The sequence below is a fragment of the Pollachius pollachius genome (assembly GCF_949987615.1).
Source record: "Pollachius pollachius genome assembly, chromosome: 11".
NCBI lineage: Eukaryota > Metazoa > Chordata > Actinopteri > Gadiformes > Gadidae > Pollachius > Pollachius pollachius.
In genome coordinates this window covers 9,079,329-9,094,328 of record NC_136944.1, presented here as the reverse complement: position 1 = coordinate 9,094,328, position 15,000 = coordinate 9,079,329, and the positions used below count along the sequence as shown (strand labels likewise).

General features: G+C 44.5%; 1 protein-coding gene across 1 annotated transcript in view; it reads left to right on the top strand.

Moving 5' to 3' along the window:
• jupb (junction plakoglobin b) overlaps positions 1 to 15,000 on the top strand; it is a 36,331-nt gene that overhangs the window by 8,634 nt on the left and 12,697 nt on the right. Inside the window, exons 5-9 of the mRNA XM_079745669.1 lie at positions 2,701 to 2,902; positions 3,529 to 3,673; positions 5,725 to 5,828; positions 6,531 to 6,650; positions 9,560 to 9,778. Coding sequence (XP_079601795.1) covers positions 2,701 to 2,902; positions 3,529 to 3,673; positions 5,725 to 5,828; positions 6,531 to 6,650; positions 9,560 to 9,778 — 790 coding nt within the window. The remainder of the gene's footprint in view (positions 1 to 2,700; positions 2,903 to 3,528; positions 3,674 to 5,724; positions 5,829 to 6,530; positions 6,651 to 9,559; positions 9,779 to 15,000) is intronic.

The following is a 15,000-nucleotide window of genomic DNA, read 5'->3' as shown; positions in this document are numbered from 1 at the left end:
GACGAATAGGTTAATCTAGAATTGAGACTTTCAGAGCAGGAATTGTGTTGTGTTTCTCACTCTAGCAGCTATTGGCATGGGAAATGCATCAGTCAGCTGAATGGCAGAACAACAGAACCTGCTAAATCCCCTGGCAATCCCTAACTATGGGAGGCTTTGGATAGATAAATGTTCCCAATTCTTACAGACAATGTGTGCCATGTCAACTATGACACCATACCACACGGACCAAAAAGAAAAGATAAAATATCTTGACTACACTGCATAGCACTACTAAACCAGCTACTGCTAGCAATACTGAATAGTTAATCTATATCTGTATTTATTGAGGTTTTTATCATTCCTTTTTTATAGGATTTTTGTTTAGATAGGCAAGGCAACGCAACTTTATTGATAAAGCAATTTTCATACACGACTCAAAGTGCTTCACAAACAATAAAATGAAATAATAAAATGAAATAGATAAGTAAAAAAAACACAAAGGCAAAGTAAAAAAATTGCATTGTTAAATTCAAATACATTCAAATGTAAATGCATTCGTGTATTTAGCAGTAGATTTTCTTGATCGCCTTTTTCGCATGAAATGTTAGTCGATGTTTCGCTTCACACACACAGCCGTCCTGTATTTGCTTGGAGGAGGAATATCATCCAGTACATTATAGATGTTATTCTTGGCAATATTGACCTTGCTTCCGCGTGTACTGTGCACAAAGACACGGACTGAGATTATCCATTTAGCCGACGAAGCAAACAAACAGCGGTTGTGTATGTGTGCACGCACGTGTGTGTGTGTGTGTGTGTGTGTGTGTGTGTGTGTGGCTGTCTATGTGTGTGTGTGTGTGTGTGTGTGTGTGTGTGGCTGTCTGTGTGTGTGTGGCTGTCTGTATGTGTGTGTGTGTGTGTGTGTGTGTGTGTGTGTGTGTGTGGCTGTCTATATGTGTGTGTGTGTGTGTGTGTGTGACATGAACCCCAGCCAGCTCCGCTCACGTCTCCCAGTCCTACTCCGGGCACGGCGACGACAAATAGCTAATCCTCGAGTGGGAGCTTTGACTGAATCCATAATTCACAGTTATAATTGATTCTGCGGCTTAATACACATAATAAAAGGAAGGAAGCGGGGAAGAAAAATAAATAAATAAAACTTCATGAGTTTCAAAGACACCTGGCAGAGTTTGTGAGTATTTCTGAAAGATATTAATGCCATCATCCCACTCGCGTCCACCTCTCTCCTCCCTCATTGTTTCCTATCGTCTCACCTTTCTCTCGCTATCTCCTCTCTCCACCTCCACCTCTCTCCCATAACTGTCGTTATTTGTTCCATCCTGCCCTTATTCGCCTCCTTCATAACGTCCTACACTTCTTCCACCTCCTCCTCTCTCTCCACTAATCTCCCTATCAGACCTTCTGTTTACAAGCAGCCTCGGTCTGCCTTCACCCTCTGCGTACGCCTGCATGGCAGTCTATGTGTGTGCCCACAGGCGCGTGTCTGCATGTGTGTGCGTGAGTGTTTGTGCGTGAGTGTGCGCGCGTGTTTCTGCACAGTATGAACTACACCGTACCCAAACAAGAACAGGTGTTCTTGTTAGTTTGTGGAGAATGAGATCGAAAGCGTAAGTCAGGTTGGATAACAATCTTAAACCTCCCTAACTATATTCCCCTCTACTTCTCCAAGAGTGGATCATACATAACCATATTCTCCTGCAACATCTAGAAATTCTGTCATCTTATGCTCCCCTAGTTTCCATTCTGTCATTTTCAACATATCTTTCCGTTGCCTTTTATTTTTCAACTAGTTTCAATGTTTTCGACACTGGATGCCTTGAAGAGAATCTCTCTTTGACTAAAAATATTTTGTTCATTCACTCTTGCTTTCCTCCTATCCCCTTACCCAGGCACCCCTCTCTCACTCTCTCCAATTCCCTCTCTCTCGCTCTCTTGCTCCCGCTCTCTCACTTTCTACCTCTCGCCCTCTCTGTTCTTGGGTGGCTACATCAGCTATTTGGGTGCCAGGGTTAAAGGAGATTGAGCTGTAGCTTTGAGACAGGATATTGGTGGTATGGTGGTACAGCTAGGCTTAGGGTACCCCCTATAAAACAGAAGCCCGTTCTCAAACGGTCCAGAAAGCCTGAGAGACTTGTTGAGTGCGTGCACTGTTTTGAATGCCCTGTGAATAGGGTTATGTGGTAAGGCACTTTGAGATGCATATCAAAGTTTAATTTGTGAACCTACAGTTTATTGCAGTGACTTAATCATCATAAGCCTTCTGTATTATTGTCGTTCAATGGCTTGTCTTGTTTTGGCATGTTTTATATGCATATATTTTATATGTGTAACACCCAACAACGAGAACTTTACACTAAATGTATGCGCTTTTAATATTGTAGATGTAATTTCTTTGTTTCTCGAATCGATACCCATGGACATTTCATTTTTGAATTTGTATGTCCTTTGCCTCAGGTGCAAACATATCAGAAAAAATCATTAATGAAATTTATCTTCATCCCTCTCTCTCTCTTCTCTCTCTCTTCTCTCTTTTTCTCTCTCTCTCTCTCTCGCTCTCTCTCCTCTCTCTCGCTCTTTCCCTCTCTTTCTCTCTCTCTCTCTCTCTCTCTCTCTCTCTCTCTCTCTCTCTCTCTCTCTCTCTCCTCTTTCTCTCTCTCCCCTCTTTCCCCCCCCCCCCCCCTCTATCCCCTCCGCCAGCTCTCCGGTGGAGTCGGTGCTGTTCTATGCCATCACCACGCTGCACAACCTGCTGCTGCACCAGGAGGGCGCCAAGATGGCGGTGCGCCTGGCCGACGGCCTGCAGAGGATCGTGCCTCTGCTCAAGAAGAGCAACCCCAAGTTCCTGGCCATCACCACCGACTGTCTGCAGCTGCTGTCCTACGGCAACCAGGAGAGCAAGGTGTGTGGGTGTGTGTGTGCGCGCGCGCGTGTGTGTGTGTGTGTGTGTGCGTGCGTGTGCGTGTGTGTGTGTTTGGGGGCGGGGGGTCCGGAGCCATGACTGTGTCTGTCTGTGAGGTAAGCCGCCACCGTTCTTAAATTAAATGTGATTTCACTTTGCGTCACTCTAAGTTGTTTTGGATAAAAGTGTCGTATTAGGCTAAAAGGCTTAAAGAAGAACAGTGAAGAATGGTAATAATAGCAACTTGTCATTTATCATAGTTGTTTGGATGATGGCAGAAGCGACTCTTGTTTTATTCTGCTGATCCTACTTCACCTACATGGTCCAGTAATCAACGAATGCTATTTTTAGATACCCACCCACACTGCCTCTCCCAAATCTCTCTCACCCATCTGCTCTCTCTCTCTCTCTCTCTCTCTCTCTCTCTCTCTCTCTCTCTCTCTCTCTCTCGATCAGCAACCCTCTCCCTCAAGCATTCTCTATCTTTCTCTCTCCCTCTCTCCCTCCCTCCCTCCTCCTTTGAAGAGATTACATCACAGATCCCTGATCCCCTCCTCTCACTCATAACTTCAAAACCCTGACACACCTTCCTGTGGTTATTTTTTCCTTTAATTATCGCGGGTCAGCTTATCATCCTGGCCAATGGGGGCCCGGAGGGGCTGGTCTTCATCATGAGGAACTACAACTACGAGAAGCTGCTGTGGACCACCAGCCGAGTGCTCAAGGTGCTCTCTGTCTGTCCCAGCAACAAGCCCGCCATCGTGGAGACCGGTAGGTGTACGGGTCTAACTGGGCATTAGTACTGGTCCCATCAACGCATCGCACTGTGTTGTATTGTGTATCACGGCCAGGATCACTTCTTGTGTTCAGCGACTTGCAGATAACCGCCCGAATAGATTCTCGTCACTGCTCTAAACTAATGTGCAACATTTCCTCAACTCCTTCATGTCAGCTGGCCAACGTTCCCGTAGAATAACCCTATACATTATATACCCTATACAGTCACAGATTGTGTGTGTCTGCAGGTGTATGGCAATATAGGGTGTGTATCTGTAGGTATATAGTAACGGATTGTGTGTGTCTGTAGGTGTATAGTAACAGATCGTCTGTGACTGTATGTATATAATGATCAGGGTTGCAAACTCGGCACCTTTTGGCAAAATTCACAGTTTTTACCAAAAAATAGGGCATCCACGTGAATTGTGAAGATCTGCAAAAAATACGAACCTGCATAGTAGGGTGGGTCAAGCCATCTGCCTGCTCTGTCGGCTAAACCCCGCTTCTGCTGATAAACCATCTCGTGCCGCTCGTTTACTGGTTTGCTCGTGCAAACTGCTATCAACCCTTCCAGGCAGCGTGGAGAACACGCTCACTGTTATCAGCATGTTTTATAGAAGTAATTATGCAGGTGATAAGGTTAGCTTGTCAACTTCACAAACCAGCAAACCCACTGTTTCATCTGGAATCCAAAGAGATTCAAAGAATGAAGTGGTTTTGGTTGACAGTTTTAGGAAAGAGGGGGCGTCTCACTGCCCAGATGGAGCTCACCTTCCACACACACACACCGTGGCGTTATGCAGACAACAGCTGCCCAGACAGAGCCCCCACACGTCGACACCAAGCGCGCCGCCGGTGCCTCTTGATCGTGACGTCAGAGTACCTTGTTGTCACGACAATAACGCCACCTGCGTTTGCTTCAGGGTGTTCACAAGAGTGTTTTTGCAAAAAGGACTTAATTCAGTTACAGTGATGAAACGGCATAGATTACTATGTCGAAGGTCATTTCAAAGAAAAATTTCCCACCAAATGACCTATGCCACTTCTCCGTTGACCTGCACCGCTCGGTACAGGGCCGAGTTTGTACCTGACCCGTGCTGTGTTGCCTGTAGGGCTGGTTAATGTTACTGCTTGTTGTTATAAACAACTCTGTGTTTTTCTTTCTAAATTTCACTCAGTTTTTCTTTTTCAGGAATATTAATTATTTGTTTAACATTTTAGATTGGTAACAGTGAGCAATTATGGTGTTACTATAGTTTACTAAATTTGCTGTAAATGTTGTTCTTGCAATATTGAGTTATATATTTTAAATATAAATTATTTCAAATCTTGTTCTGAATTGATTCATTTTAAAAATATATTTAGCAAATCAGGAAGACGGCAGTGGAGGAGGACAGGCAAGCCATAGCTGTTCAAAATAGGAAATAGGAAAGAATAGCTCAAGTAATGGACTTTGGTGGGGACAACTTGAGTTGTGGGGGGGGTATTGTATGTCACTTATTTAAAATTGGTCTTTTCACATAAATGCATCTTTAAAATTTGAATAGATGCGACTGAGTTCCTTTTATTGTTAGCAATGGTTCATATAGGTCTTAATATCACTGACAGGCTTTTATGTGTCACTTAAACAGTTTTTTTCTTTAGAAAATGTACCTTGAATGCATGAGGAACGGGCCTGAAAAAACCCACATAAAAGCCTGTCAGTGATATTAAGCTCATTTTATTGTTTTTTTGGCATAGAAATGTCACCTCTTTGGGCCATCACCAGTTTGCACCTGAGAATAGATTGTGTGTGTCTGTAGCTATAAAGTAAAAGATTGTGTGTCTGTATATAGGTATATATTTATAGATTGTGTGTGACTGCAGGTATATAACAATATATTGTGTGTGTGTAGTCATATATTGTGTGTCTGTATGTAAACAGTAACAAAATGTGTGTCCAGAGGTGTTAAGAAGCATATGGTGTGTGTTGTGTGTCTCTATGTGTACAGTTAAATATTGTGTGTGTCTGTAGGTATACAGTAACAAACTGTTTGTGTCTGTAGGTGGCATGCAGGCTCTAGGCCAGCACTTAACCGGTTCTAGTCAACGGCTGATCCAGAACTGTCTGTGGACTCTTCGCAACCTGTCTGACGCAGCGACTAAACAGGTAAACGCGGCAGTACTGCATCATGCGGCCACAACGCTATGGCCGAATATTTCTACTACCTCTAGTATTTGGTACTACTAGCACTTTTCAGCTGTAAATACACTGCAGTTTGACTCTCTGATTGCTGTAGCTACTCTGTTATCTATGGCTTTGTCTACCTATCTATCTATCCATCTCTCATTCTGTCGGTCTGTCTTATCTATCTAGCAGTCTGTCTGACTGTCTATATGCCTATCTATCATTATTATCTATCTATCTATCTATCTATCTATCTATCTATCTATCTATCTATCTATCTATCTATCTATCTATCTATCTATCTATCTATCTCTTCATCTCTATGTATGTATCTATCTATCTGTTTCTCACCCTGTCTTTCTGTCTGTCTGTCCCATCTATGCGTATGTCTGTCTGTCTGACTTTTTCTATCTACTCCACACGATTGCAGTGGGTCTTTCTGATTACTGCAGCTACTGCCCTCGCTCCCGTTGTTTCCTCTTTGTGTTTGCAGCAGTAGGAATATTGTGTTGTTGGTTATTCCAATTATTTTATTGCATGCTGTGTTTCTCAGCCACTTTGACATCCATCACGCCAGCCTTTCCTCAGCGTTCTCCAGTTTTACCGGGCTGCCTGACCCTCCGCTGACCTCTCTAACCCTCTTGCCCTCGCTTCATCTCTCCTCTCTGCACCTCTGCCCTTCAGGAAGGGTTGGACGGTCTTCTGCAGATCCTGGTCACCCAGCTGGGCTCTGACGATGTCAACATGCTGACCTGCGCCACCGGCATCCTCTCTAACCTCACCTGCAACAACTCTCGCAACAAGGTGCCCACACTCTTTCATTGTGCCATAGTTTTCAGATTAAGTGGCTCCTAGTATAATGCATCCTGTTCCCTCAGTCAGTTCATTGCCCACAGTTAAATGACACTATCCATTGTTTCCCCCAGTAAACGCAACCCTTAAGTCCTGTTTGGTACTATTAACATCATGGTCCATCCAGCACCTCCGGATGTACCTGTCCTTTCAAATAAGGTTTGCAGTAACTTTCTCTCTCTCTTTTTGGATTAGATGAGAAGAGGTCAGGGCCGGCCTCATCCCCTCTTCTGCTCCCATTTCTGCTTATCCGACTTGGCCTCGATATCGGGCCGCCACTATTTCTCTGCAAGACCTTATTGATCTGGTGGCCAGAATAAAACCTTCATCAAGCCCTGCAGATATTGGACCAACTTCCATGCTTAAGAATGCACTTGGGTCTGTTGGTTCTTGCCTGGTCTCTATTATATAAAGCTACCCTGCCATCTGGTTATTTTAAACATGCAGTTGTCCAGCCTCTTCCGAGAACAACTGACCTCGACCTATCCCTTCCCAAAAACAAAAGGCCTCTTTCTTGACATTTCTTGCCTTCAATCTTGAGCTTTTTAAGAGAAAGATTTCGCCAAACAGCTCCCTGCTGTCTTTAATGCGCACAACACTTTAGATCAATTCAAATGTGGATTCTGTCAGAAGCGTTCCACTGAAACTGCTCTTCTCAGAATCTCCAATGAGAAAATGATGTCTGCCAAATGCTCTGTTTCGGTGCTTCTGGATCTTAGCACAACTCTTACTACTATAGATCAGAGCCTCCTGACAGAAAGGCCTAGGTGCTGGGTGGGTGTCTCTGGGGGCGCCCTTGACAGGTTCTCCACTTATCTCTCTGACAAGATAAGAAGAGTTTGTCTGTGTCACTTGGTTCCCTCTCATCTGTAACTGCTGCAGTTTCCTGTGGTGTGCCTCAAGGTTCTGTCTTATGTCCTCTATTATTTGCGCGGGGTTTTGCTTCAATTGGATCCTATTTTTTGCAAACCTAAATGTATCTCGTGTCAGTGTAACACTGATGATATCCTGCTGAATGTCTCTTTTAAGCCTGATGAGACTTGACAACTGTCTAACTGCCATTAAGGACTGAATGGTTATAAATGTTTTACCCATCAATTTCAGGATCCATTTTAAGGTACTTGTTTTTACACATAAAGCCTTGCTTAAAGCCTCAGGCATCTGTGTATAACTCTGGCTAGCTCCATCCTCACTTCACCAGTAGGTCACTGTGGTCTCCTGACCAGAGCTTCCTGGTTAAATCTCAGGCTCGTCTTGAAGCACAAGGTGAACGTTCCTCTTTATTGGGTGGCTCTGAAACTGTGGATCGCCCTTGCTAGAATCCTACCGTCTCTGTTGGCGGCTTTTAAATGAAACTGGATTTTGTCTTGCCTGTGCTGTGTTTGTTACTTTTGATTTTAAGGTCTGTTCTTGCTTTTGTTGTATTGTTTGTGGATTTGTCTTTTGTTCTTTTTGTTTTACCTTTTGTGAAGCACCTTTGGGCTTTTTCTCATTAAAACTCAATGTACCATGCCCACATCCGCATGTGCCTCAAATTATACACACATACACATACACACACATACACATATAGAATTACAGTCACAGTGACTTGCAAACAGTTATCATACAGTACCTGCTTATAATCAATGAGCTGGTGTTGTGAGTAGATATCTCTTTTGCTCTCCCTCACACTCTCTCGCTCTCTTTCTCTTTCTCTCCACCATCCACACATCATTTTCAATTTCCGAAAGACACACAAACACACTCACACTCTGCAGCTTTCTGTCTCCCAGGATCTTTCATTTTCTTGAATGGCATCAATGTACAAAAAATGTGTTTCTAAGTTAGGGCTGCTCAATTATGGGGAAAATAAACACTTTGTAACTGAGAACTTGGAGATTTTGCCTTAAAAAATACAAATAGAATTTTTTCAAATCTAAAGTAATGTACAGATATGTATCCAGCTGTTCTACACTTTCTATAAAACATTTAATGAAAAAAATAACTTGATTATATTCGTTTTGTGATCATTGGACGCTATAAAAGAAATAGTGATCAAAATGTGATTAATCGCCCAGCCCTAGTCCAAGTACAATCCATGGTTTCATTGTGGAGAAGAAAGAACATGTCATCCAACTGTGTGTCAGATAAGTAGTGGTTATAACTTATTTGTACACCTGTGTGTGTTTGTGTGTGTGTGCGTGTGTGTGTGTGTGTGTGTGTGTGTGTGTGTGTGTGTGTGTGTGTGTTTGTGTGCGCTATCAATTCTTTGATTAAATATGGACGTTTTGATCGTTCCACATCAGCACAATGGGACTCCAGTTTTACTAGACAGTAATAATTGATTGCAGAGCAGCAGGACTTTATCCTACCCTGGATCATGAAACACTATGACAGGTTCGGCCATCTCACGCATTGAATTGATGCCAAATGCTCTCTGCTGTGACTCTGTTATTCTGTCGTGTTCTAATATGAGGTGTTGCATTTGCTCAATTCAATTGTGTTCAGTGTCTCCCAGTTTTATGAAGTTGTTTTATATGATCCTCCTCCTCTTCCTCCCTCATCCTGCTCCTCTTCCACCTCACCCTTCATCTCTCCTCATCATCCTCTTCCTTGCCCCCCTCCTCGCCCTCCATTCCTGCTGCTCCTCCTCCTCCCCATCTTCCTCCTCTTCCTCCTAAACCCTTCATCCCTCCTGCTCCTCCTCTCCCATCCTCCTCCTCACCCTAAATCCCTCCACCACCTCCTCCTCCTCCTCCTCACCCTCCTCCTCCTCCACCCCACCTCCACCTTCTCCTCACCCTAAATCCCTCCTCCTCCTCATCCCTCACCCCCCCATCCTCCTCCTCCTCCTCCTCCTCCTCCTCCTCCTCTCCCAGACCCTGGTGACCCAGTACGGAGGAGTGGAGGCGCTGATCCACGCCGTGCTCCGCGCGGGGGAGAAGGAGGACGTGGCAGAGCCCGCCGTCTGCGCCCTGCGTCACCTGACCTCTCGCCACCAGGACGCCGAGCTGGCCCAGAATGCCGTGCGGCTCCACTACGGCATACCGGCCGTGGTGAAGCTGCTGGGGCAGCCGCACTACTGGCCCGTCGTCAAGGTGACCATCTCGTTCTTGTCCGCCCGTCTCTTTGTCTATCTGTCTGTCTGATTCTCTCTATCTGTCTGTCTGATTCTCTCTGTCTGATTATCTCTGTCTGTATGTCTGTCTGTCTTAACCTCTCTGTCTGTATGTCGGTCTGTCTTATCTCGCTGTCTTTCTGTCTGTCTGTCTGTTTATCCCTCTATCCAGCTATATTTTATACACACACCACCGTTCAAAAGTTTGGCATCACCCAGACAATTTCATGTTTTCCGTGAGAACTCACTTTTATTCAACAGTTTTCTGCTGTGCTAACGTAATTGCCCAGGGTTTTCTAATCATCAATTTGCCTTTTAACACGATTAGCTAAACAATGTACCATTAGAACACAGGAGTGATGGTTGCTGGAAATGGGCTCCTGTGCAGCTATATACATATTCCATTAAAAATCAGCCGTTCCCGCTAGAATAGTCATTTACCACATTAACAATGTCTAGACTGTGTTTCTGATTTATTTTAATGTTATATTTATTGCAAAAAACAGTGCTTTTCTAAGGTGATTTCTTAGTGACCCCAAACTTTTCAACGGTAGTGTATCTACAGTAGAGCTATCAATCTATTCATCTATAATTTCATATCCCTAGTAACTAGCTAGCTAGATGTGGAATTAGTGAACCAACTTAAGAGAATGAAAGATGGAGAGAAAGGAATGGAGGGTGAGGGGGGAGGTGTGACTGGGAGTCAAAATAATAAAGAAGAGAGAGAGAGACAGCGCGATAGAGAGAACAACCACGAGGAGAATATGAATTCCATGTCATGCCACGTTAGATAGCACACACACATACATTGCGATAACACTGTGTATGTGTGTGTGTTTGTGTGTGTGTGTGTGTGAGAGAGAGAGAGGGGCGAGGGTAACAGTGGGTGCTGTAGCCTGTTGTTATTGCACTTAGTGCTGCTTTACCCTGGGGCAAAGATCTACCTACACACACACCCACTACACATACACATACACACACACACGCACACAAACACACAATGGCAGGAAAGCTGCAGTCAGGCAGAATACTTGCCTCGGTTATGCACACACGTATAGACTTAGACAAGCACATGCACGCACACACACAAACACACACCCAATGGCAGAAAAGCTGCATTCAAGCAGAATACTCCCTTCCTTCGCGCACGCACACACAAACACACACACACACACACACACACACACAGAGACAAACACAGACACACAGAGACTCACGCAGAGTGCGCCATAGACAAGAAATTCTACAGAACTCCCATGATCCTTCACTCCTGAAATGCTTCAGCTGTGACAGCGCCCGCTGGTTCCTTGGCCGTGTCCCCTGGCTGTGTCCCCTGAGAACCTAGAGGTAGAGAGACTAGGCCTTTACACAGGGGGAGAGAGGGGAGGGGGGAGGAGAGATGAAGCGAAAGAAATGAAAGAAAAATGACAGGGACAAAGACTATTAGAGGAAAGAGCAGAGTGGGAGCGATGGAGAGAAAGAGGAAAAAAACAGGAGCGATCGAAAGAGAAAGAGGAAAAAAACAAGATTGACTGAAAGTTCAAAAAGATGCCGAAGAAAAAGGAACATGGATTTTCATTTGTGTCAAGATGGAAGATGGCAACGAAGTAATAGATATGACATAAAAATAAATAATCAAGAGAGAGTTGGAGAGAGCGATGGAACAATAATATGATAATCATAAATAATAGAGAACGAGAGCGGAACGGGACGTTCATGGTTAGAAATGGAGTGACAGGGACATAAATGTTAAATAACAGATGGAGGGTTTGGTGGAGAGAGAGAGAGAGAGAGAGAGAGAGCGTGGGCAACCACAAAAGATAGAGAGAGAGAGCGGGAGTAAGAGAGAGACGGTGAGAGCAAGGGGTTTGGAAAAGAACGAGTAAACATAATATTTAAACAGTGGATAAGGCTTGCAGAAAAGAATGGCTTAGTGCTGGGAATATTTAGCTGGGAGTGTATAAACGTGTGTGCGAGTGTGTGTATGCACGTTTGCAGATGTGTGTATGCATGTGTATGTATATACGTGTGTGTATATATGTGTGCAGGTGTGTGTATAAACGTGTTGTGTGCACGTGTGTCTATAGTGTGTGTGTCTGTGTGTGTGTATGTGTGCACGTGTGAGTTTATAGTGTGCGTCTTTGTGTGTGTGCGTGTGTGTGTGTGTGTGTGTGTGTGTGTGTGCTTATGCTTGTGCTTGTGTGTGTGTGCAGGCATGCTGCTGATATGAAGGAGAATGCTGCGGATATGCTATTGGTTTATGATTTGTGTTCTGAAGGATTCTTCAGCAGCAGTCTTTCCCCCCCCCCCCCCCCCCCCCCCTGTGCTGCACAGTGGATGTAAACCCTGCCACCGCTGAGTCCCCGTTCCGTTGTTAAGACACAATTGATTGGCTTCCAAGCATTTGGCAAACGAAACACGAGAAGCACAAACAGAGGGAATTAACGCAGACCCCCGACAGAGCGCTTCTTCTTATGGGGCCTGTGATTGTGACATTTGTCTGAAAACCAGGCGGCGAGACGTTTTCCCTTTGTGTACAGATGTATTTATGTGTTGGCATAGCAGGCCTCGCGTCACTGCAATTGGACCACAACAACACAGGAGAGAGAGAGGCCTGTGTGCCTGGCTGTGATTGGCTGTAATTGCAGTCTGTCAATCACTGTGTCGGGCGGGTTCCGTGACATTTTTCTTTCTTTCTATGACTTTTGCATTCCTGTGTTAGGGGTTCCTAAGATGGCTCCATACTGTGACCAATTATGTACAGGATCCCTGCTCTGAATCCTGTATATTCACGTTTAGCACAAACCAAAGGAATAATAGCCTCAGTCACTTTTTCTGTTGGAGAATAAGTAATTGTATTGAGAGAATCAATTCAGACCGTGAAAATGTTTTAGTCTCTGAGCTCAATTGCCATATTTTTTCTTTTCACTTTATTCGGAAAAAAAAAAGCGAATGAGGTTGCTAACAGATGTCATTTGCGAATATCAACCCGCAAATCCGCAAATAACGACATTGCATGATAACAATAAACAGACAAAATAATAAATTCATCACACACACACACACACACACACACACACACACACACACACACACAGATACACATACACATACACACACCACACACATTGTTTTCACTCTCTCTCTCTTTCTCTTATTAATTATAATCATTATAATCATGGTAATTATTATGATTATTGTTATCAACGTATTATTATTCTCTCTCCCGCTCTCTCTCTTTAGTCTTCTAATGTTTCTGTCTCAATCTACTTTTCCCTACTTTTCTCTATTAATATTTATATTCTTGTTCTCTCTCTCAAACACCCCCCCCCCCCACACACACACACACACACACACACACACACAAACGACCACACAGAAAGTAGCCGAGCGCTGTCCATCCAGGCAGATGACATTAATGAACTGGGCCCTGGTGCGTAATGATGTGGAACGGAGGGTGACCAGGGTGACTTTCTATAGGGGTGGTGTGGGGGTAGTGAGGCACTGACATGGACCAGTGAGCTAGCACTAAATACGGAGTGAGCGAGCCTATAGGAGCCTGGCAGAGATTTCTTTTTTTTTTGGGCGGGGTAGGGGGGGGAGGTTAAAAAGCGAGAAAAGAAGAACAAGAATTGCTTTGCTTAATGAAAAAAGGATAAAGAGAGAGAGAGAGAGAAAGAGATTGTGGGAGAGAGTGATAGTGGAAGAGCTAGAGAGAGGGAGATAGAGGGTAATAGTGGAGGCTTGCAGAATGTTGATGGCATCACATCGTCAGAGGGCTGTGGGCCGAGACAGAGGGACGCCAGGGCAAGATAGGGAGAGTGCACGCAGGACAAAGTGAGCACCACGGGGGGATTAGGGAGGACGAGCCTCACGCATCATGTATTCCATAATTGCGTTAAGGCGTACTTCTTATGTTGAATATATAATGCAGCTGCTTATGCAGCTAGAAGTTATCTTAATGCCGCTAGTACATCATCACAGGTCACGGGGGTCATGAGAAATGTATTTCATTATGAAAAAGTGGAAAAGAAAAGACCCGAGATTGTCTTATAACTGAATTCCCGTATTGCTGATATTGTTTCAACTTATGTGCTTCTTGCAGTGCGGTGGTTTTATTCTCAGCATGTACAAAACGGAGAAACAGAACCTGCAATTGAAAGATGTTTTTTTTAACGCATGCTTTTCGTCTTTTCTTACCAAAGCCAGATTCCTCTCCCAAGTTAAATGGTTTAATGCTATCGTTTGATTGGATGTTGTGAAGTAATTATCAAGTCATTTCTGAGTTTTCTGCAGTAATCAAAATTTGAGGTACCTCACAAATATAGAGTTGGACAACGTGGCTTATTGATCCGGGATTACTAATATGTCTGTCGATCTTGAGGCGAATAGGAGAATGTGAGCTAGTTGATCAAAACCAGTGGTAGAACAAAGTGTTTCTGATCAATCGGGGGGTCATTGGCGATAAAAACAGCGCTTGTGTGTCAGGCTTAGTTCAGTTGACCCAAAAACCAACCGAAGCACTGGATATATTTAGAGTTGCAAGAATCTGTTCCGCTCTCGATCCCTCTGGTTGTCACAGAACAGAAAGAAATGAGACAACAGCAATCACATGCTGTGGAACACGACGAGGGGAAATTGTCAAGGTGAACATTGATATTCCTTCACATCACTGTGGTTATTTTCCATCCGTGCCGTCTGGCCCGGTGTCAAAGAGTCTGAATCTCTGTCACTCTGGTGCCTTGGCAGGGAACCCTGGACTTTAAAAAAAGATCAAAAGGCTAGTATCTACTCCTGGCCGGGGGGGGGGAAGAGAGCCAACCGCGGCTGGCTTTGGTTAGCGTCCATCAAATCTTTGCAATTCTTTTTTACAGATGTAAGAGCTCTTTGAGCCATCCCCAAACTTTTTCCATCAGAGTTTTTCTCGACCCCCTTTGGTGGGGGGTCAACTGTCAGTTAGAAAGACTACCACCTGTAGCCTGGAGAGGATGCGGATGAGGTGGTGGTGGAGGTGGAGGTGGAGGTGGTGGTGATGGGAGATTCTTTGCTCTGCCCCTGGTGGACAAGGTGACGGGGCGAAATGCTTTCGCTAGCAATGCGGTGCCACCTGCTGAGGCAGTCAAAACAAGGAGGGCCTTCCTCGTCTCTGTCTCCCACCCCGGGCTGTTCGGGGTGGGAGAGGAGCGCAGAGACGCTTCACCC